The sequence below is a fragment of the Pocillopora verrucosa genome, chromosome 14, assembly GCF_036669915.1.
Source record: "Pocillopora verrucosa isolate sample1 chromosome 14, ASM3666991v2, whole genome shotgun sequence".
Lineage (NCBI taxonomy): Eukaryota > Metazoa > Cnidaria > Anthozoa > Scleractinia > Pocilloporidae > Pocillopora > Pocillopora verrucosa.
Window position 1 is genome coordinate 18,595,357 of NC_089325.1, and position 24,949 is coordinate 18,620,305.

Below are 24,949 nucleotides of genomic sequence, written 5' to 3' on the forward strand. Positions count from 1 at the left end.
TTTGCGCAAGGAAGATTTTTGTCACGACGATGGTCATCCCCCATACTTTTATCTAAAAGTATTGTATAGAGCGACAAAAACGACAAAGTTTTCGTAGATTCTTTTCAAGTTCTCCAAAATAAAGCAGCCAAGTTGGTCCTGTAGAGGGCTCCAAATTGTTCTTCAGCTTAAGCACTTTTAAATCTGAACTACATGAATCAACCAGAAGATAACTGCCATCTTTGTATGTATAACTTAATAAATAATAACGAAAGAAACAACATGCTAATCCGTGGTTCTGATTATCATAGTCATAACACCCGCTCAAAGGACGCTAATCAAGTAGTAACTGGGGTTTGCTCAGATTAGTGACAAGACGATCTAAGATCGTAAGTCGGGCTACAGGTAGACTCGCTGTTACAAGTGTTGACCATTCACGGTGCGTAGTGGTTCTAAAAGAAATACAGAGATACCAGGGTCCTGGTTTGTGGGCGTGGCGTAAAATGTTTTCACCCATGAGAGGCACCAATCGTACAACAACACACTGTCACAAATTTTTGGTGCAATACCCTGACAAGTATCACGGAGGCTGCTGCTGTTGTGGACCTTTTGAGGCTGAACAGCCCAAGAGGTACTAAACCCGCCCTTTTTAACCTCTAAAAGCTATGATGAGCACCTCGGTCCCTTTCTAACAAAGCGTAGTCAGAACGGGTTAACTTTTCGGTGTTTGTTCAAGCGTGAATTATTCAACTTTGTCTAGACAAACTGTCGCGCTTCATCATTTACAGTTATGGGAAATCCGTACTGTCGAGCACCGACTTTAATTTGAACGCGTGAGAAGGCTATACAAACGACATCAAACAGGATTTGGCGGAAAATAAATCTTGATTAAAAGTGGTATGTACGTGCAGAAACATAAACACGGTAAATTGACGGTATGGACACAAGCTTGCATGTTTCACGCTTGAGCAAATACGTAAAAGCTGAATACTGTAATGTAAACAAAAATACTCCCTGTAGCACGTTTCAAATTTCGAAACTTTTTTCTTGTTTACGTTTCCAGGAAGCTTTTAAAACGGCAGCCGGCTGTTATTTTGAACCCTGAAGATAATACCGGAAAACGATGTAGATCAGAGTATTCAATCATGATTGCTTACAGGGCTGGTAACTGACTTATCTTTCAGGCTGATAAAAGAAATGATAATCGAGTGACACTGCCATCTGCCAAAAAAATTGTTACGTTTTTAAAGATTCCCGCTTTCAAAGATTCCCCATTTTGAAGATTCCCGCTTTTAGAGATTCCCCGTTTTAGAGATTCCCGCTTTTAAAGATTCCCCGTTTTAAAGATTCCCCGTTTTAAAGATTCCCGCTTTTGAAGATTCCCGCTTTTATAGATTCTAGTGAGACCTTCGCTAAATCATTTGATTCTCTCGCTATTTTGAGTTCGCGGAACGACCCGTTTCGAATATACGCTTATTACACAAACCATCTTTTAGAGTGGGTCTGCTGCGAACGGTGTGTGGGTCTGTATGCTTGAGCATAGAAAAGATGACACCATTCGTTAAGGGATTCGACAAATCCGCCATGTTTCGACATGGTGGAAAGAAGGTTGCGCCTCTACTACGTGTCTGTGGTATCCTCTATTGCACGTAACTGAGTTTCGTGGAGAAACTCGAGGGTAAACCTACAGTCGGTCGCCCGACTAAATAGTGTAACGATATTTAGTTGGTTGCGTCAGAGCTTTGTATTCCCTTACTTGGCAATAAAGTTTAGTTGGTAAAAAGCACATGGTGACTGCTGTCTTACATCAAATTGTGCTTTACCTGATTGGAATGCTCTGCCTTTTGCAGTTAAAATGTTTACCTCTTCGGTTTTAAATTGTCATTACTTACAGGTTTAACTTTTTAAGTAATTTTCCATTTTATTCCTATTTTTGATAGTACTTTAACTTCTCTTGACCTATTTCCTCTTATCATAACTGTTATATAAAAAGGTTTTGTTACATCATTGAATTGATATGCGCATGTTCAACTAGAAAGCATAAACAAACGAAGTTATGTTTCACTGTTCGTGCATTTGTCATTATTACTTGTGTACAACATTACCATTTTAGTTCCTTTAGCTGAATTTTGTCATTTAAGTCTTTCTGGGACTGACTATAACCAGTTTTAAATTTTTTTATTTTATCTGAGTTAGTGAGGACCTCCCTGAAAACCAAGTTATCTGACAGAAGCTTCCTCTATAAACACTCGAAAATTCAGCTTTAGAAACTCCTAACAGTGGCCCATTTACATCATCAACTCAGGTGATAGACCCAAATTATCCTGTATATATGGATACCCATTTCAAAGGCCGGCGTCACTCAATGAAAATGCAGCGGGCCTAATGTCAAGGCTAGTGCCCACATGCAGCCCAGACACCAACTTATCCAAGGGTGGGTTGCAAATGGCCCAGTGTGGAAAGCTCAGGGGGGTGAGGAGGGTAGGAATTTGACTAATCAGTCATGGGTTGGGGAAATTTTCAATTTTGAAAACTTCATTCTTGGATATTGAAGTTTTCTGTTTTTGTTTGATTTGTAGAATACACATACACTCGCTTTAAAAAACGTTGCAACATTAGAAATACATCATACATATACAATATATATATGTATATGTATATATATGTGTATATATAGAGATTTTGTTAAACAATGTGTGTTTGCACTGTTAGCAGTTTACTTTTGTTTCTTTGTAAACACATGCATCTATCGGTGTGCATAGATATATATCTGCATATTATATATACATAGTATATATGTGTTATACATATATATATATATATACACATAGATATATGTAGCACATGTATATGTATATATGCATAGTACATATGTATATAACAAACATGTTGAGACCCCTGAGAAAGGAAAATGCCAAAACATGTTGGGTCTTGAATAAAGCATTGAAAACAGAAGCCTATTCTCTGTTGTGCAAATTATACATATATGAATAAAAGCATGGTACCATGCCTTGGTTGATATATGTATTTAACAAAAAAATATAGACTATATACAAAGAGACTATTTTCATCCCTGTACTTTCATCCAAAATAGTCTCTTTTATTTCCCTATCTCAATATATAGCGTGCTCTACTTCTACGTACCAAACACTGTATTATGGAGAAATTGAAACATGTATATGTATATATATTTGAGTGTCTACAAATGAGCAAAAATAAACTGCTGAACACTTCTTTAACCTTAGTTCAACCAAAGAAATACTTTACTTTCAACTTATAGATAAATCGTGTAGCTCTCTCCTTTTATTTGCTAACAGTAGCATATAGCGTTACGCTTAAGAGCAAATCTATTTGAATATGTATCTCTTATTTATTTAAGAACACTTCCATTACCCCTAAATGAATGAGGATGGCAGAAAACCATCAAATCTCGTCACTCCTGAATAACTCATTACTTGCTCATTCATTATTAAAACTTATTAAATTAAGGTTAAAATAGAATCTCCCACCTTATCGAAAAAAGAACATTCTTGGACAATTCAATGATTGTATCAACCTCAAAAGAAACTTTGTAATAGCAGTATCAGGGGCTTCAACCATAAGTGATAAGCAGGACATGTTAATTTGGGATGGGAAAAACTGGCTCTGTCACACCACAAACAAGAAAAAGTTGTGTGAGTTACACATTTTGTAAGTTGTTATTCCTGTGAAAGGTTTCAGCTTCCTGCACAGCTCTTTCCAATTCTTTCTTCTTTTCATCAAATGGATGACCATTGCCGCCCATCACAATAATGGGCTGTGTACGATACGGTTGTATTTTCTCGACATTGAGCAGGTGAAAGATAATACGGTCCACTTCCTTTGGCAGCTTGTGACTCCAGCGAGAAGAAAGGAATTCTGGAATATTTTTCTTCGTTCCACTATAGGTAAAGAACGCGGGAATGAATCTGTGAACATCAGGATTCTGAGAAATCTGTCCTCGTATGAGATTTAATTGGCATCTGATGTTCAAGGCTAGAAAAATAAAAGTATCGATTAGAGTAGTTAAAACAATGTGTTCATACTGAAAGTGCATACATAGCAAATACTAGAAGTTGGTTTCGGTTTTCTTCCACAATATGTTTTGACCTTCTTTACATTGCTCTCAGTGCCGTTTTCATCCATTTTGCTGAACGTAAAAAAATTAATGGCAAAAAGGCAGCCATAAAGTTCTGCCCTCTGCACGACTTTGTTGGACAACAATGCACACCTTATGAGATTTATGTATTGAGAGAGAGAAATTAACTTTAGAGGCAAACACACCAAAACAGAAGCATCCTAAACTTCAGGGCTAGGAGAATTTTAAATAAACTTTAGGGCCTTGAAAATGGTGTGATACTACCTTACATCTGTTATACAATGGGGCAGATGGAGGGAATCAGTACTTTAAATGTTACTTGTTACAGTAAAGTAAAAACATTGTTGAAACTATCAGGAAGATGGTGGTGTTTAGTAAAGATACAGACTTCTACCTATTTGGAGTTTGATGTTTGTCAAAGTTAAGAATTTTTAAGTTCCTACAAATAAGATTAGTGTGTACATCAAAATTACTCTTTGCAATAAATCTAATAGTCTTCTAGAGTGTAATTAAACATTTGAGATTAGATTGATAAATTTAGCCCCTAACAATTGCACAACAACCTACATAGGTATTAAGTTAGCTGTAAAGAGAGTATAAATAATGATTTCGTGCTAAGTTAGTGGCTTGAATTGCAGATAATTTCAATTGATTTTGATGTCTTTTCAGTAACATGCTATACTTGAGGTTACCAAGACAAGTGTTTCTCTGGTATCACTCTTAAAAACAGAACTTCACAAACAGGATCAAATTGAATTTCAAAGATTGAGAAATGTAGATCAAGGTTTAGCTGTCTGGTTCTGTTTTATTTTGAACAAAATAAATTTTGATTTTCATGGTTAGTGAATTTTAAAATCTTTTGATGTCATGTGTATTATTAGATGAGGAAGCAAGTCAGTCTGAAACTCTCGCTCTGTCTGCCCGTGACTCCTCAGAAACCTCACAAAGTAAAACTGAAAACACCTTGACATTTTCTAGAGTTCTTTCAGTTGACATTTCCCATTACAATGTCAACAACAGTTAATGCTGTTCTATGAAATACCACATTACATTTGTACACGTTAAAAACACAGCGATATGTCCATCCAGAGGACTTTCTCATAAGGTGTTGATATGATGTGCATTGATCTCTGACGTACTCCAAATTTGATGCATTTTAATGAAGAAATATATGCACTTTACATTAGTGACTGATCTACAAGAAAAGCAACTATTAATTGCTGTGAGCAACACCATTAGCTCCATAAAGCTCTAGCTCAGTTATGATCGTAATTAATGGTGTCAAAGGCTCTAGGTAAGTCAGGAAACAGACCAAAAGAACATTTCTTTGATCAATTGCGCCTGACATTGCACAGGCAGTTAAATTGTATTTGTTAAGCCATATTAATTACAAGAAAGCATGATGAGACAGAAACTAGTCCATAACTGGTAAATAAAGAGAGAAGTTGCTAGTTTTTAAAAATGATTGACTTTTTTCTATCTTCAAAAAAACCAAGGCGAACACAATATGCTTGCCAATTGTGAGTAAGTTGTCTCTGAAGATCTGGTAGAAGGCTGTGGCAGATGAAGTACTTGTGAGAACTATTTGAGTTCACCAAAGGCAAAAGATTTCCCATATTTCTCTGCCAATGATATGATAAATAGTACCTGTATTTCAATCATAAAAAAATTCAGTGAAAAGGCAATCAAGACATTTTCCAGCCAAGTGCACTAAAAAATTTTCCCCTAAACAACCCAACTTGAAATATCAGTGTGAATGGGAAACACTGGAACAGTCAAATTTAACTTCAACTTGACTATCTTGAATTTCCAAAATGCATGCAAGTTTTGTATTTTTTGGTGTGATATAGTACTAAGAAACTGAGACAATGTTAGCCATGACCAATGCAAACATGACAAGCTACAGGAGTCTCATCTTTAAAATATCAAATTGTATCCTGTTGGGAAATAATAGGCTGCACAGCCATTAAATCACTAATAGACCTGACTTCATAGCAAAAAATAAAGGCACTGCTGCTGCTTTTAGCTATATGTAGAGAATTTCATCAACAAAATATGAGAACAAAAACATTTTTCACTCCATGATGCACGTAGTGAGGTATATCAGAGTATATTTGGTTGTATTGTTTACACAAAAATGGCATCTTCCTGATGGTGAAAATCCACTCTCAAGAATGCAAGAGAGAAAGAATGCAGTTCTACTTACGATCATCTCCTTCTTCCAAACTGCTGTGACATCTGACTGACATTTTGTGCGAGGCAAGAACCACCACACAATGCGAATTCTTCACTTGGTCTTCATACCAGCGAGGAACATTGGGTGCTATATCCAAGGTATTCCACATATCTATACTAGCCTCTATCAGCTCCGTGGAATTCAACACAGCACCAAAACAATGAACTACATGATTACACTTCTCGCAGCATCTGGTGTACATGATAAAAACTCGTTTCTTGTCTGAAAACAAAAGAATTATGAAAAGGTGATGCTACAAGGTGTTAATTCTGATGCTATAGAAATTCCTTTCTTTTCAATGGACACCCAGGAGACCTTTGCTAGTGTGGTTAAATACAGGATGACAGTATAATAAACCTTACAGTAAACTGTGCAGTGCTAACAAGCTTAACTTTATGTCTGTGTTAGGGTCAAAATTAAGGTCTATTGAGGGCGTTGGCTTAATATAGGCTTCACTGTATTTCATAGTATGAGTATACTTACATAATATAGTTGCATGTTATCAGAAACTGACAGTGTCAATTGTCAATCCAAATACACATCATTACCCTCAAAATAAATTCATTTCATTTTAAACTTATGGCATACAACATACCTGACTCAAGCAAAGGATCATTTAGATGAGGCCTTGGTAGAGGGTGATCTGGAAGTCTGATACGTACTGCAAAAGAAGAGGTCAGAACTCTTATAGGAAAGGCAGGTTTGCCATAAAGCAAACAAGGAATTTGATGACACATGATAGTTACTATTCTTCACACCATATAGAATGAAATGAAGTTTGCTTTGAAATTCATACCTTGCCAAAAAAATATTCTGTACATCACCAGTAAGAAACAAATAAAAAGTCCAAGGAAAGCACCCACAACAGCTATCAAGAGTTTTTTAGTAGAATCTGATTGCCCTCCAGGTATAACTATAAGAAAATAAAGAGTCATTCAAATATTCATTAATGCAGACACTTCATTATTAAAGTTGGCAAAGTGGAGCAAATTTATGAGACAAATTTTGTCTTTACACTGTGGAGGTGGTTGAATTTTGTGGATTGTGTATGCCTACCCATAACCAGCCATTTGGAGGGGGGCTTTGTGCAGGCTAGATGTTTAAAAGCCAAGACATCTTGGCACAAAAGCGAGGCTACTGACCCATGATACCCAGGCTGGTGGCCTATCATTAATGTGTTCCACTGTGTCTCAGTGGCTCTTGAGAGAATATAAGGTATCATTTCAAAAGTTTCCATCAGAACCAAAACGGTGTTCTGAATGGGTTGTCAAGATTCCCTGCAACTCAAGAGGCAATTTTAATTGTTGTTTACCATAACATAATGTAAGCTTTATCAGAAAATGGCCACCACTTTACTTTTTATTTGAACTGTTGTCAAGAGTTCCTCATCAAATATGGCCTTGATTTTTGTTTAAGGCCAAATAAATGTATTCAGCTAGCATGTAACAATAAGTAACTTGTTTATTATATTTATTGCCTGTATCACTAGCTTAATCCTTTAACAAACAGTTATTCCTCGTACTCAAAGGATAGAGACAAAAGAACTTCAGCATATAGAAAGATTTTCTGCTCTTTGCTGTTCTTTGCATGTTTATCTTCCCATATATAAGGATATATCAGTAGGCTGATGTAACAGATCAAAATTCTGGAGAACTTGACCCCTTGATAATTTGGTTTTTTGTTAAAGAACGTTTTTCTTCATAACTTGGTTTTTTGTTAAAGAACATTTTTCTTCATAACTTGGTTTTTTGTTAAAGAACGTTTTTCTTCATAACTTGTGCGTTTAAGATTTAAATTTAGTTTTTACCACAAAAATGAAAAAGGCTTGAAACACGGGCCTCGGGAAACTGAAACGATTTTTCACTGAAAATCTTCAATAAAGTTGTTTGGTTAAAAGCAGATGCAAGGGGGTTATTTAACCCACACTTTCTCAAGTGAATCAGGTGCTACTCTAGCTGTTCTTGGCTGATGCCATTCCTGCACTCACAAATTTTTAGGAGCATCTCAAGAGCTCATGACCAATAATCAGCAGTTGAAGTTTCAGACATTTCGTTGTTATGTACTGTGTTACATCATGTCATGCGTTTTAGCCTCACTTTTGTGCCAAGATAGCTGTTATGTGAGAAGAATCCATTGTGCAGTCAGATAAGTGGTCCTGAAGCTTTTTTTTCTTTTTTTCGGTGACAGAAAGAAACATTTCCACCACCTGATCAGAATTCCAATGCAGTCTCTCTGAAAGCAGTCTGGTGCATTTCAGGTTTACAAAATCACTTTCTTTCAAACTTTGCCCATGAATCTGTCCTAGTCTAAAGGTAATTGAAACTACCTTGGTTTTCAAAACTCTTTCAAAATAATTTTTTAGCGTGAAAATTGCTTCAGCCCTCATGGCTCATTTCTAACAGAGCCAATTATCAAAAATAACTGTGACATGAAAACAAAAGAAAAATGTGGATATTGATGGCTGTCTTCATTCACTTGAGACCAACGATACCTAGTGTGAGATCTGTAACTGTGTGATTTCTAACTTCTCCTTGAGATAAGTTCTATATCCCTTTAAGGTGGATATTTGATGTTTCTCTGTGAAACTGATTCTTAATTCTCCCAATGCTTAGGTTAATATTTGTATCAGAGTACTTTTAGTCTTGGGGCTACTGAATGTATATCAGACTCATGAAATAATTTGTGAGTTTTTGGGTAATAAATATTGTGCACATATAGACTTCACTTGTGGTGAAAATCCTCAATACAGTCACATTGATACAATTAACAATACTTCTGCAAACCTTGTGGTGGTGCTGTGGGCAGCGGGATTAACACAGTCGTTCTTACATATTTTGTGTATGTCTGGTTGATCTTGCCCCTTAACTGAAAATGAATAGCATAAATGAATATGTTGACTCACTACCCTTATGCTATCATAGGTGTGAAATAGATGAACTTTGACTATATTCTTCACTTGACAAATAGATGAATACATGTGAAACTTACAAAAGGGTTTTGTGACCACTGGTAATTACAAGTAAGAACTAAACAATGTGGAAAATATTTGACATCACAACAAAGCTTACACATATGTAAACATTAGATGTAAAAAGCTAAATAAAGAAATAAGCAAAAACTCCAATTCAATGACTGTATAAACATACTTAAGTGACGCTCTCGCTAAGAGCGATCCTCTCGACTTCCCGTCGGAAAAAAGTTTTATTTCATTTTTTGCCCATGAAAAGGGTTTAGGACACATGTTTCAAAAGTAGCTAAGTTGTTCTCCAATTCTCTTTTTTTGCGTTGCCACAATACAAAAATGACTTTTGGCCAGTCCACCCCTGTGGACAGCGATCGAAAGTGTAAATTTCAAAGATTTTGTCCAGCGCGCAGTGACTGCAACAACGTAGCTCACGGAATTCTATCTCGCTACAAGTTGCAAGATGTATTCAGTTAGTTCAGAGACAAAATGTGGAAACTTCAGCTGATTTTTCATATCAACGTGATCAGAGGAGACCCTTCTCTTCGACCTTAATTTCCGTATCAAAAATTCACTACTTTGTACGAAAGAATTCTAAAAATGCGGGCGTTAATTGGGCTGAAAAAGCATATCAGTGCATAGTCTCAAACCTGCAGGTATATCTCTAGCTTCCATCCACCAACATATTAGAAACAACGCAAATCCACGTGTTTACTCAATTGCGCTCATGTCAAAGATCATTTGCATGATTCTGAAAATTGACCAAGATCTCCTTTTGAGCGTTCAAAGTTGGTTCGTTCATCTTCTACATTGAGGATTGTCCTAAAACGTTGCGTAGACGTGATCGGTCGTACCTGAATACATCTTGTAACTTGTAGCAAGATAGAAAGTCCTTGACCTACATTGTTGCAGTCGCTGCGCGCTAGACAAAATCTTTGAAATTTACACTTTCGATCGCTGTCCACAAGGGTGGTCTGGCCAAAAGTCATTTTTGGATTGTGGCAACGCAAAAAAAGAGAATTGGAGAGCAACTTAACTATTTTTGAAACATGTGTCCTAAACCCTTTTCATGGGCAAAAAATGCAAGAAAACTTTTTTCTGACAGGAAGTCGAGAGGACCGCTCTTAGTGAGAGCGTCACTTAAAAGAAATACAGGGCAATTATAAACAAATATTGTAGCATAATAATCTGAAAAAATCCTATGGATAAGGAGTTTTCTACCCCGCTTTATTACCAGAGTTACTAAACTCTACCCATTATGGAACACGAAGTTATCAAAGTTTACCCTTTGTTATGCTGTTCTCTCTTGAAACTATATCGTTGTTCTCGAATTTACCCTAAATTGCCTAGATTTATAATTGCTTTACCACATACCTTAATGGAGTAGTTAAACCTCATGCAAATGTCTTTTTTCAGTTGAATGATATATCCATAGCCTTCCTGTAATGAATATACATATATATAGATATCAGGAGGTAGTTTTGCATTCCTCAACACCAGGTACTTGAAACAAGAAAGGGGGTAGGTTTCCAAAGAAACCGTGGTGCTGCGTCGGCAGGAGAATATAGCAGGTAATTTAGTGTTAACAAGAGTTAGAGTTGAAAACGGAAATTGGCCACCATAAAGGCTGAAAAAGCTGACGTTTCGATCATTAGCCCTTCATCCATCACTCTGACAAAGGCTATAATGCTCGAAACATCAGCTTTTTTATCCGTTACGCTGGCCAATTTACATTTTCAACTCAGTTGTTAACACTAAATTACTTCTAACAATACATTGTTACAGTTATAGTATTGACTGCTGCCTCTTATAGAAAAAAAAATTATGCAACTTAAACTTATAAGAATTGAGAGCTAAACTGATAGTTTTCTGCAACTTATTGTTGCAAAACTGCCTATAAGGCTGAAATATTGTCTGTATATATTTGCAGGTGATTATCATTTAAGTTGTTAGTTTATCAGACAAATGTAGAAACCTTGATTGATGGAGGATTGCGTCATATCCTATTATTATCTTTCCACAGGAGGTGAAATACCATAACAATCATTTCAAAATGGTCACTATTAGTCTCTTTCAAAACTGTTGCTTAAGCTTATTGAGCAATGTTGGGGTGGGCAGGTGAGGAGGGGGGGGGGGGGGTAAGAATATGTTGCTATTCAAGACCAAAAAGAGTTGCATTTGATATTTTTTTCTGAAAATTCAACAGAGGTAAAATGTATCATCTTGTTATCTAGGTCTTTTGTCTTGATGCTTCTTCTGTGGCTGCAAATCCTAATATTCTTTTCATTTGTTATTGCAGCCACTTCACAAAATTTATACTAAGCTCACGAATGGGTGTGCATCATTGTAACATATGATAAATCATAGGGCTTTGCATGGGAATTTCAGCTATCATAAAAAAAGGTCCAAAACAGCTTTGGTTATGTGCTTATATATTCTCTACCTCTGTTCCTCTACCTCTAGTGAATCACTACTTCTGTTCATTAATAATATAAATAAAAAAGTGTTTATCAAACCAAGAGAAGGGGACAGAGAGCAACAATCAGGGTATCAGCCAGGATACTTTCCAATAGTTTGTCTTACATGTCATGCAACATTCTTGGAGGGTGGTGTGGCTACAACAAGATGGCCAGCTTTGCTTAATCAAAAGGTTGTTTGGCTACACCAGTCATGCATTGGTTTGCTAGTTGCATTCGTTTTCCCAAAGAAAAAGAGAGAGAGAGAGAGAGAGAGAGAGAGAGAGAGAGAGAGAGACTATCTTACTTTAAATAACTAAACTTGAAATATCCCAAGACCCTGCAAGGGAACCTCTCTCTTTGTCCAATAATTCCTCCTGATAAGACTTGGAATCTTAAAATGATACTGATAAACTGGTGAACATAATTGCTCTTTCCAGTACCAGAATCTTCTCATGATGGTTTAGGTGTTGCTATCATTTTCCTTCAAGGGGTAATAAAAATAGTAGAACTTGCAGTTGATAGAGCAGAAAATTAAAAATTGCTCACCATCCTTTAGATGACTGCTTGAGGAGCAAGGTCACCATATTTTAAGTATGTTACAATTTTCTTGACATCTTAGGTTCAAAACTTTGAACTTGTGGAGCAAAAAAGGAGAGCCATAACACAAAAAGGGGATTTCAAGGCATTATTAGACCTATGTAACAATGTATTCTGTTTCAATCCAGTAAAATTTCCCCCCTCCTGATTAGCATTTTCTGCTGTTTGTTTTATATTTAGTTTTTTTATCATTATTGCATAGCCTATCACTGTGATATGGATGAGAATCAACGATCGTTTATTGCTACAAATTACTCTCTGTTTATGTTTGCAAGACATCCTTAATTTTCAGTTTCCCTTGGCTTTGATAATGTAAATAATCGAAAAGTCCATACAAAGAAGATACCTCTCTTACCTTGACCTCTGCTTTCCCATTACACTCTTGAGGTTTTTGAATGTTGTTCCATTCAATTTGGAATGTTGTGATACTCTGACATTGTTCTTTCAAAGGTAAAGCCCATTCTAGAACAATTTTCTGGTCAGTGTACTTTGCTGTGACGTTTATAAAACAGTCTGTTCACAAGAAGGAAATCAAAGTTTGAAGAGGATCAATGCAATTTAGAATTTGGAAAATATAAGGAGACTTACAAATTTTTTGTTTTTATACCCATAGAAATTAAATTTAACAACTTTTTTTCTCAGCAGAAGTCTAAGCTCCTTTTTGCTAGCAGATGGAGGTTGCATTAATGCAATAGAACTTATATCTTTAGATTCCTTTAATAATTTCTTCATATTTCTCCCAAATGATGAGAAATTTAGATTTGTGGTTCAGCTTGAGAGTAATCAAAACAGTGATAGACCATTGGAAAACTGAACTATGCAAAGCATAACTGGACAGTTAGAATACTCAATAACTACTGGTATGTAAGAATTTTTTTGTTTAAAAGCTCTACCTAGAGTTGGCAACTGAATTTAATGCAAAGGCAAAATTTTACTACATTTTGAAACTTTTTTGCTTCAGAACTTTGATTTCAATTACTTCAACAATGCAGCAGTTGTACAAAGCTGACAACTCAAAGGACAAAAACATACAATGAAAAACAACTTACAGCACTCTGACAAATTCATGTACAGTTCAAATTGACACTTCTCTGTAAAAAAGGAAATCATCTTATTAATCCTACCAAGTCAGAAAAAGAAAGAAGTAGGTAACTACACTCTTTGCTTTCAATTTACATCAATTAGTGGATACATGTAAGGTATCGAAAACAAAACAAAAACAAAACAAAAACCCGACAGTAGTCATTGACCAGGATTCTGTGATCTAATAGAAGGAGGAAGATGGAAAATTTTACTTTCACTGATGAAACAAAAAGGTTGTTAGTAAAGGTAAATTAAGATACAAAACTCAGTGTTATTCATTATAATTTCCAGTAGTATGACTGGACCATTTTGAAGTTTTCAAACCAAAATATTCATTTTCCCAAATACACCTGTCATCTATTCTTCAGTTTCAGTTTCCACCATCCCACATTCTGTAGTCTGTTTTAACAAGGTCATTGAAATCATAGTATGGCTGGTTATTAAGAAAAATACCTGGTACTTTCACACTCAGGTGTACTAGATTGTTGTCATTCTCATGATGTGATGGCATACTCTGTACTGTGATCTGGTATGTTGCTCCATATCGGATGTTTTTAGAGAAGGTCCAATACCAATATTCCTTTTAGAAAGGGAACAACATACAATTAGATGTTCAATAATTTTATTTGAATAATTTATCACATAAAAGAAAAATACCGCTGTCAATTGTTTGGTAAACAGTGAGCCTCTGGATGGCATTGTTTAATGATGGTAAACAGTTCTGAAGAGTAGATCATGTTCAAAAGAAGAGTAAGACAGGACCCTTGTGGAACGCCCCAGCAAATCATAGAAATACATCATCTTTATTTCTGTAGAGTACGAAAACCACTTCAATGTAGGTAAAAACGCGATTTCAAGTGCAATTTGCATCAGTTTTTCAAGAAGACAAAATTGCACAACCCAGTAAGGCAAATGCAATTTGTAGTCTTTTAAAATTTACAAGACAATTAGTGCTTAACATACCAAATTACTTGAGATTATTTATAGATCACATGTTGTTGACGATGCATAACTCAGAAATTCCCAAGAAATAACAAATTTACTTCTAGCAGTATGGGGTTGGTCTGTATGTATTGCTCAAGCTGCATTTTCTCTGATCATGGTGAGCACTGCCTGGTAATGCCTGTCGCTTTGGAAGAAGTCATTCCTGTCTACTTCTGCAGCAGCAGTTTGTTGCTGGTTGGTCAGTGGCTCTGGCTGGTTCTGCAGCTCTCTCAGCTGCTCTTCTCTCTCTCTCTCTCTGACCCAATGCCTGTGGTTGGCGATGCACATTACTGTCTCTGAATAACTTCGCTATTTCATCTGCATCTTTTTGAACTTGGTCTAACTGCTGGTTCAGGTTTTTTGGGCTCCAGTCAAAAAAAAGTTGAAGTTGATGTCTGGAACCCTCTACAAGCATCTACTAAATTATTTGGATGAGCTTGTGCAGTTCAGGAACTTGGAAGGCAACAGAACATTCTCCTAGCTGCTGGAAGACAACCCTGACCAGCTTCCAGTTTCCTCAACAATAATGAATCATTTATTCTAAAAAAAACTGCTCCTCCAGGAGCCACTAAACACCAGAAAAAAAAAGACCAATAAAGAATTCAACCTTACAGCCCAATTAATCTGACTAATGCCCAGTCTGCTTAAGATGAGTATAAAATTTGTTGAGCTGGGTTGAAACAAACACAAAAAAGGCACCATATTAATATGGTTACTTTGCAGAGTTAATCGGCAAGAAAAGCATACTAAATCAGCAACAAAAGCATACTAAATCAGCAACAAAAGCGTACTAAATCTAAATGAGGGAGAGGTTTGTAGAAAAAGAGAAGCGCTGTGGCTTGATCCTCCTTCAAAAGCTTTAATTAGATGTAAAAGAAGTCACCCACACACTGCCAACACTCACACACAACTGACACTTCTCACTGATTGAAATGGAAACTAGTTAGCAATGCATCCGCTGACAGTTGGTCGACAGTCAGTAGACATTTCACTGACATTAGGTAAACGGAGGGTCCAAAATATACTTTTCCAATCCTGCATCCCACCACTACTTTTCATTCCATCTCACCATCCTGCTGCAATGAGTATTTTCATCCCCATCCTATCTGGTTTAACCTAAGTTGCTCTGGTTCCCCGTCCTTTCTAAACTAGCGGGCAAACATAGCCTTTGCAATATTGATAAAGTCCTCTCATTATGGAGAAAGGAAAGAGTGCTTAGGACATATTTAACTTGCTTAAGGCTGTTGCTTAGTTTGTTAATAGCAGCACCAACAAAACCTAGATAAAGGTGCAAACAAACCATTTGTTTGGGAAATGCTACATTGACAACAAAGTCTCCCTCTTGCACACTTGCAGAGATGTTGTCAACCAGTTCATTAAACAGGCAAATGAACACCACCCAACAACCAAATTTATGGCTGAAATATCTGTTTCAGAAGCTACTTTTTAACACACCATTATCTATAAATATAAAAGGTTCAACAGGGAGTCAGTTCTTGACATGAGAATCCATTTCAAACCAACAATCTACACAACGTATCACCCACCAGGGGCAAAGAAAGGCTTCAAATAATGATTTTAAAGAAACTTTGGACAATTCAAAACATGTCTGGCAGAAAGGCTACCAGAAATTTTGATTGACAGCCCAATCTCAGAAGCAAAATTTGAAGGACATAAATGGGTCTTTTCTCCAACATAGACAAGCAGATAAGAGAATCTTACCCTTCAAAATGCAATACCACTCAACAGTTACAAACCTCAAAGAACCCTCATGAGCTAGAGGCATTTAATGTGGCAACAACCACTGCTGAGAGAAATCTTCAAAGAACAGCCCATTACATCATACAGAAAGGGGTGTACTCCAAGCCATACTTGTGAGTGCAAAATTATGACAAAGGGGAGAAAACTGGACATACTTTGGAGCTAAGTAAACACATGTAACAAATACAGAGAAGACTGGACATAATATGGAATTGTTTAGACCTGTCCACTCCAATTTTCACGAGAGCATTTATTAAGCCTGTTTCTGAATCAAATAAACACTTTAATTTCCCTGATGTTGTGTAACTCCCAACTTTAGCTAAATCATGATCCTGACAACACCTGTCCTATCTCCTATTCCACCTTCGAAATGAAGCATATCCCAGTCTCACCTTCCAATTTCCACCCTGCATCCTGGGATAAAAATAAATGTCTCGTATCCTACATCCTGCTTTAATTTAAAGATTCATCCCGCATCTGGCCAAACCAATGTTGGACCCTCCAGACAGTTGACTGACTGTCAGCATTGACCAAAACACAGGGGACAACTTGTTTGGATCACATTCGTTACTTTATCCTACTCAAGTCTGATATCACAAGGGGAACAATGTGCTCAGGCTTCATTTTAAGCAAAATATCATTAGTCACTTTCAGGAGGGCTGTTTCCTTCCTAGAATTCTCCCTCTTAGCAGATTGTGTAGTTGAGTAGAGAACAATTCTCTTCATGAAGTTGTCAATTTGAAGAAATACAACTCCCTTATTAATGATTGTGGGTGAACTTAAGAGAAGACTTCTTGAAGTTGTTTGTATCATCCTCACTGCTCAACTCCTGTACTAAGAGTGCTCCTTTAAGAGAGTTGAGTGCATGTTCCTTAAATGGCAAGACTGATCTCACACTGATTTCCATATAATTGTTGTCTCAGAAGCTGTACATTAATATTTTTCATGGGTGATATTTATCTAACCATCAAGATAACACTAGGTAAAGGTTATTCCTACTTAAAAATGTAAATCAAAATATAATTAAAGGGAAAGAAATTAAAGAGTTGATTTCACTGGTATTTGGGCTTTGTTTTCTAGAGACTGGATGGAGTAAATTTAATACTGTAGATATATGTATTATTTCTAACAAACAAAAATTTAAAAAAGCAACTTCAAAGTATTCTCATACTGAAGTGGTAAAATTAATACAACCTTCACAACCAAAACTAAAACATGTTAACAGTGTTTACCTTTCTGTTCATCTGTGTACAGTCATTGTGACCAGGGTGTTTGTCTTTTCCAGAAATATACAGCTGATAGCCCCATAAATCACCAAAACCTAAAAAATCACCACAACCAAGAGCACATCAACCACAAAATAACCTTGAGCTGACTTCTAAAGTAGATAACAAAAATAAGGCATTTTTGATAAAGTTAGCTTTGTTTCATCACATTATTACTTTTGAGTGAAATAAATTTACTTATGGAAAAGAGATGGTCAAGTTTAAAAAAATGATAATTTTTAGTCCTAATTCTAATCGGGTCTTGAGATAAATACAATTGCACATGTCAGTTAAACTGATTGTCTATTAAGTTCTCGAACAAGGCCATAATAAGTGAGTGACTACCAAGAAAAGCATGAGGGGAAAAAAAAGGACACAACAGAAGTTACCAGATAATGCTTTTGACAAGGTACTGATGATAGGTACTGGCAAAAATATTTCTCTTTCTCTTATCATGACATAAGAAGACCACTCCAGAGATATTTCAAAGCAAACACACACATTTAACATCAAAACAAACTGAGTTGTGGTGGCTGAACATTTAGTGACTTTCAATATGTACTGTGAACTTCCAATGGTGAAGTCTGCAACAAAATTGTGGTAATTTGTTGCTTTACGGTGCTTGAGGCTGGACAACCTGGGTAGGAGGGCTATCAGGGCTCTTTTCTATTGATGATCAAACCAGAGGTAGAGTGAGTTTCCCTTGGTGATCCACGGGCCACAAAAGTGTCTGTGATAGGTTCCCTTGAATTCATGCAGTGAAAATTGTTGGCTATTTTTTTAGTGTTGTTTTATCATGTCTTCATTTCATTGAGATATGATGAATTGCTAATTATAGAAATTGTCTACATACATTCACTTCTACCTTGCATACAAACCATGTGAAAAAAAAAGTAAGGATTAAGTTTTAATTTGGTTATTGAATGTGACACCAGAGAAACTGGATTGGGTTACAGTTACAGTGTACATGTATGAGGAAAAGGTTTGCCTTTAAGGTCTTGTACTTCTCCCTATATATCAGGGATTTTTTTCTGGTGCTTACAATTAGTGTTGCTAATCTCAATGGTACAATGTAACCCTTCATTTCCAAAGAAGTTGATTGTCCTATTTGCCAGCAATGGTTACACTCCCGTCTTGTACGATCTTGAGGAGAGACAGACAATCTTGATGGCTGAAACTACAACAAAAAATGTCCCATGCCTTTTTCTTCCCTCTACTTGCCAAGGAACTGGCCCAGTAACAGCCTGTGACTGCATGGAATCCAATGAGTGCTGCATATCTTATCACTCAAGGCATGGGTGATATCATGCGCTGGAATAAAACAGCATTTATCCTTCACTCCAGTGTGAAACCAGAATTCTGGCCAGTCCAAGCTTCTAAAACTAGAATGAGACTAGAAATCAATGGAGGTTTTAAAACACACTGAATTAAATAATTCAAGCTATACCCTGTTTTTTGGATTGGTGATATACTTTAAGCATTGTCTTGGAACTGGCAGTACCTCTGATTTCCGCTTTGAGGCCAATGGATGCTCCCCTTTGCTGATGCTCATCCCCTTCAATTGAGTTCACTCAGTATTGGTCAAAGACCATGTGGACTTGCAGACAGTCATTAGAAAAGAGTGAGGTACTGAAGATGTTGAAATCTTTTTCGGAGAACTCATCAAAGGTATCTGCTACAGAATATTTTTTCATCTGTAGGACTGCTATGCCAAGGATAAGAACAACTTTTGGATTTGTTGATGCAGTAAGTTGATGAACAATAGGAATGCCTTTCTCTCAAAGAGAGCATAGTGTGCCTTTTACCCCTTTTCTGAGACTTCCATCATGGTTGCCAAATGAATATGCTACTAAAAACAGTTTAAAGCTTAGCTCAGCCTGCCAAACAAGTCCCTGTTGGGTTAACTATAATTAGCTTATTGCTGGATTTGACTCCAATCTTCTCATTTACATTACTGCACATTTGGATGTTGATGTTTGTAATCAGTTCCCAGAAACCCACAGAATTAATATTGATTCGCTCCTCAACGAAGTTATTCATCTGCTGTTGGCCTATCTCAGTACTGCAGATAAGGTTGTGGGCCACATCTTCTAGCAGGACTACTCCATTGGTGGCAAGAAGGAGTATGTCCAAATCATGAGTAAAAGGATCAGTAATAAGACCTGTAGAATAGCAACCCATCGTCTTCTTACTGTCACTCTTGTGTTGTTTAATTCTTATCAGAACTGATTCCTTTTGTGTTGTATGAGCACCATTTTGGAGCCCATACAGGACTTTCAAAGAAGTAATAGATGAAAAATCGTTCAAGAGCTGACTGACTATGTGATACAGGGATCACTCCTTAACTTGACTTGGAGTCAGGGTTGATCAACTGCTCAAGGGTTGTGAAAAGGGCTACCCTGTACAACTTATGGAATGATTCCCTGCTATTAAATCATCATAGACATCTACCTGTTTAGTTCCAGTTGCTACATATCAGCAAGATAAACAGGTGAGTAGGGAGAATAGTTCTGCCTGTCCCTGGCAATAAAGTGTAAGTGTAAATTCTTTATTCATGAATAGTAATAAATACCGAAGGAAACATCCCCAGAATCAAATGCCTGGACTTACATATAACTGCTATAAAAAGCTAATTACAATATGAATGTATGAATGTATGAACAACAATTAGATAAAATTGAAAAGGCAGCTGTTTACATGAGTGTTTATGATGTTCAGTTCTGACATGAGGCAAGATATGAGGGTGTCCTCTTTTCCTTAGGCTCCTTTTTTCCGGGGTGAAAGAGGTTCATGAAGGGGATGAGTACGATCAGTAGTTATGTTGTCCTATGCTAGCTACCTTTGATTTTAATTACATCAGTTATGGGTGTATATTGGCTTGAACCTATCAATTTGGGAGAGACAGGCTGTCAAACAACAGTGTAAGCTATTGTTGAAAGTAGCCATAGTATTTACAAACTTTAAGGATGTACAAACTTTGCTGAGCATATTTTCAAAATGAGTGTCCCAATTACATGGATCTTTATTTACTGTAACTCCTAACAGCTTTAGTTCACTCTTCCTAGCCACGGACTTTGGGAGGGGCATCCTGGTTTTACCCTTAACAACCATCTTAAAGGTCTTTTTCATGTTCAGCTTCATCAGATTGTCATCAGCTCAATGTTTTATGTTTGCTAATTCTTAATGTAACAAATCAGGATGATTGAGGCCAATTGCCACAGGCACACTCACTTTGATATCATTAGCATATTTGATCAGCAAGATTTAGGGGATTACAGGTTTGATATGGCACTTGATGAGGGCCATAGTTGTGTTGTGTCACTTCCTATAAGCAAATTGGTCAGGTCCAATCTCTGACTTAAGGATAGAAGATATCTCTTGTTTGCAGACAAGACACTCAAATATTCTCATTATGATGTTGGTTGATGAGATTGGTCTAAGTTGATTGCATTCAGTCAGAGGAGATTCCTTAGGAACAGGTGTCACATTTACTAGTTTCCTCAAGAATGGAAAAGTTTGATGCTTGAGTGGGCAATTGAAAATTTTGGTGATCACCAGTGCATGACAGTGTGAGTAATTGCACCAAAGCAATTAGGAAATTCATCAGGCCCTGAAGCAGTTCATTTCTTATGTGTCAGTAAGTTCCTTACATCACATTCATTCGCAGTCGGGAGACAGGTTCCTACTGATCTTTCAAGACATTTAGGAGCCTCATATGCATCATCTGTGTTAATGGTTTGGAAGTATGTGTTGATGACAGCAGGGGAAATCACTGGGCTAATAAGCGTGCCTTGCATCTTTCTACCAGTTATTCTATTGGCCATATCCTACCATCTTTTGGAGACTCAGTGCATTTTATTTGCTCGTTGTTCAGAGCAATTACTTGGTTCATGTGAATAAGTGTGTTAATTTTCTCTTGACAAATAATGTCCTCTGCTTGGTTGTCCCGATGTGGGGCAATTTTATTTCTATGCTATACCAGGGGGAACATGTTGGGCGGGTCTCTGGGAGATACTCAGATGTGATGAGCAAAGAACTCTTGTTGAACATCAATCATAGGCTTGCATCCAACAGTTTCATGCTTTCTCCTGGGTTATCTGAGTTGTTAATAGAATTCCAAGAAAAAGCACTTAGCTTGGTCGTGATAGCAATTTTGCAGGGGTCCCTTATGTCATGGAAACTGGCATATTTTGGTTGAGGTTTAGCTAGGATAGAAGGAGGTACAGGAACAACTAAATGATTAGACCTCACCAACCCTTGTACACCTCGCCGGATTTCCAAAGCAAAGGAGAATTAGCCAGAAAAACATCAAGCACTTTGTCCTGCTTAGTGGGTACTTTAACCATTTGATGCGGACCATGTTGTTCCTTTATTTTCATATGATTTATGTCCTACATATTCAAGAATATATTGTCTAATTGACATTCAACCAATAATTAAATGGTAACAAATAATTGTATTAACAATAATAATAATGATAACAATAGTCACATAATAATAATTCAAAGGGGCTAGCTTGAAAGCCTCATGGTTCACTTATCCTCTGGACTCCAACAATGATTACCAATGTTTCCTATAAATTTGCCTGTTACTTACAAATAATTTTCTTACTTTATTGCCATTGCATTTTTTGAGACTTTTGTTACATACAAAAGGTTGGGTTTTAGGATAATCTGTCATTCCATGCTGAACCACCATTCCTCCATTCCATCAATATGTTGAATAACTGTGTTGCAGCAAGGACTGAAAAGATTATATCTACTGACCTACATAATTTGTGATTTAAATGGTAAAATGCCCTCCCTTTGTAGAAAAATGTTCCCTCCAAGTTTCATGACATGGTGATCAGATAATTCTGCAAGGAAAACTTTTGTTTTTACAATCCTATCAAAGTGCTCTATGAGCAAACTCGTGAATTGACACATGATTTTTTGGATTATATTTAATGTTATCTGGTTTAGGGAATTTTGTGGTTGATTGTCACATCTAGAGTACAAGCAGTAGTTCAGTGTTTGCTCTTGCACATGCGCACAATTCACAAGTTAAAAATGAATGTCATCTTCAGCTATCTTCTGTAGTGTCACAGCAAGAACTGAAAACATAATGCACTAGTGGCTATAAGCCAGAAATCACAAAAGGAGAAAACTAAAATGTGTATCAACTGTGAATTTCATCAAATAAGATACTCTGAAACAAACAATAAGGAGCACAGGGAACACCTCATCTTGATAACAGATGTGGCTTTGCCTGCTATAGGAGGCAGTGGCCAAAAAAAAAAAAAATAGTTTGATAACTTTTTTTTTTCACGGATTTATATGAAAGACATGCTTTTCAGTAACATGAGGAAGGAGGATTCAGTAGAAGTAAACTACTCTGGGGTTCAATAAGTAATGAGTAAATACAAATAAATTTTAAAAAAAGTTCAAGTTTTTTTCTTAACCACCACACACTTAGATTCACAATCAAAAGAGTTTGGTCAAAGAACAAACTAGCTCCTGGCAAAAGAAATCATCGCTGTATTTAAGTGACTATAACTAGGTGGTCCAGTAGATACTAGCCCCAGTAGATACGAAAAAATAGGTAGGATGGCCGGTGGCTCACTCCAGAAACTAACCCTTGATGTGTAGACTATCTATAGAACAGATCCTAGGGCTTTCTCAAGACCAGTCCACAGATTTCTTACACAATCCCCCTAAAATGGTATGCATAAATCTTTTCAAGGATGCTGCATTTCAGAATAAAGGTAAAGGTACACCAAAATCACTCCATCACCAGTGTTGGACTAGCAAGTTCTGTTCAATTTTTCACTTTGGGTACAGTATTGTGCAAAAGTAATGCAAATGAGATATTTTTTTGTTTTAGTGACCTTTTGTTGAAAGTTCCAGCAAAAATTCAACAGAACTGTAGTGTTTAGGCTATTGAGACATTTCGTGCCGCATACATGGTATAATGTAGGTTCGAGTTGCATCTCGGGTAGCGGAAAGCATGGCGTGTTGTAAAAGTTGTGTGCAGTGAATTAAAACACTTCAAAAGGTTTAATCCGTGTTAATCTGCTTATTTATTGGCCATCACCACAAGAACGTTTGTGGCCTTTAAAGCCACCTTTCAGTTGTACAAAGGACGCTTTCGTCATGAGGAAAAAATTCCTGGCCGAAAGCGTCTTTTTCAACAATACAGTGATTGAAATTTTTTTAGACTTCCCTGAGTGATCAAGTTTGTTTACCATTCATGTAGCAAACATGAAATATTTCCAAACATATTTCCAATCTTTTCAGTCACCAAGACAGTATGAGAAGGACACTCTATATTTGAGACCAAACTTAGGGGACAAAAGAATAAAATACCAATAAAACATCAGATTCTGGGCTCAATCTATGTATGACAACGAAAGTAAATCAGGTAAACTGCCCCAAGTGTCTAAAAGTAATTCTGACCAAGATACATGCATTTGGCTGAAATTATTTCCCAAACTAATCCAGAAATTTTGCATATCAACTTCATTTGTCTGATGTTTAAACAAAAGGACAAAACAAGCCTTAACCATCACATGCAATTGACAATACGTTCAATCTCTTTATGACAAGGGAAGTAGATCAGGATGAACTGCATGTATTTGGTTGAAAAGAATGTACATGAACAGTGCATAAAATAATGTAAAGTCTATGGAAATACAAAATTCAAATCATAGGCAACTAACCTGTATTAGGTGCTTTCCAGGTAACTTGAATGACAGGCATTCCATTATAAAGATGACAAGAGCCTAGAACATTCAAGGGCTTTCCTGGGAATGATGGACAATTTGGATGGGACTGCGTACTGAATGGCACACAAGATGTGACTGTCAAAGAGAAGGATCACATTGCAATCATATTTATCTGTATAGTTTTCAAAGTATGTTTGCATTGGTCCATCTCATGTTATAAATTTTCAGCAAAGAGTTATGTGCCATAGAACTATTATGTTTAATATATTTCATGAAACCTCCCAGGTCTGTGCCTATAACTTAAGATTCAACACATCTTGACTGTACTAAATCATATAAAGAAGCAGTTTGCAACAATGCACAAGATTGAATACTTAATAATCTTGAAAATTCTACTTCCTTAACAGTCTTGGAAATGTCTAAACTGTCTGCTTTTCCGGATCAATTTCTGTGCAGCCGTATCTAGGCACATGGACCTACATGAAGCTTGTGTGTGAAGTAATATATCTAGAGTTGCACTCAAAATGAATGTTCATGCTCCTAATCACAACCAAAGTCATAAAGTATGGAGCCTTTTCGTCCTGTTTTGCTTGTGCATAGTTATCACTGTTGGCTGACAGTGACAAAGCTGTGCTCTTCAATTTCATTTCACAATTTCAGTTACTATAGGTTTCTTGTTAATAACATTAAATAGTGCAAATTCAAAATACAGTGAATACTTTTCTACAAAGTAATACAGATTTTCAAACTCAGTGTTGAAAACAATTGCTTTGCTCAATCTTTCATCATTGCAGTCCATGGCA

The 24,949-nt window shown here is 36.6% G+C and overlaps 1 protein-coding gene across 1 annotated transcript in view; it reads right to left on the reverse strand.

Annotated features, from left to right (window-relative positions):
* Positions 1-2,437: 2,437 nt before the first annotated feature.
* The window catches only part of LOC131787625 (uncharacterized), a 31,599-nt gene continuing 9,087 nt past the window's right edge, over positions 2,438-24,949 (reverse strand). The window contains exons 4-14 of the mRNA XM_059104706.2: positions 24,141-24,281; positions 17,411-17,499; positions 13,887-14,013; positions 13,400-13,441; positions 12,706-12,863; positions 10,669-10,734; positions 9,116-9,197; positions 7,129-7,245; positions 6,928-6,993; positions 6,303-6,554; positions 2,438-3,993 (exon numbers count right to left, since the gene is read on the reverse strand). Of these exons, the coding sequence (XP_058960689.2) occupies positions 3,659-3,993; positions 6,303-6,554; positions 6,928-6,993; positions 7,129-7,245; positions 9,116-9,197; positions 10,669-10,734; positions 12,706-12,863; positions 13,400-13,441; positions 13,887-14,013; positions 17,411-17,499; positions 24,141-24,281 (1,475 nt within the window). The 3' untranslated portion in view covers positions 2,438-3,658. The remainder of the gene's footprint in view (positions 3,994-6,302; positions 6,555-6,927; positions 6,994-7,128; positions 7,246-9,115; positions 9,198-10,668; positions 10,735-12,705; positions 12,864-13,399; positions 13,442-13,886; positions 14,014-17,410; positions 17,500-24,140; positions 24,282-24,949) is intronic.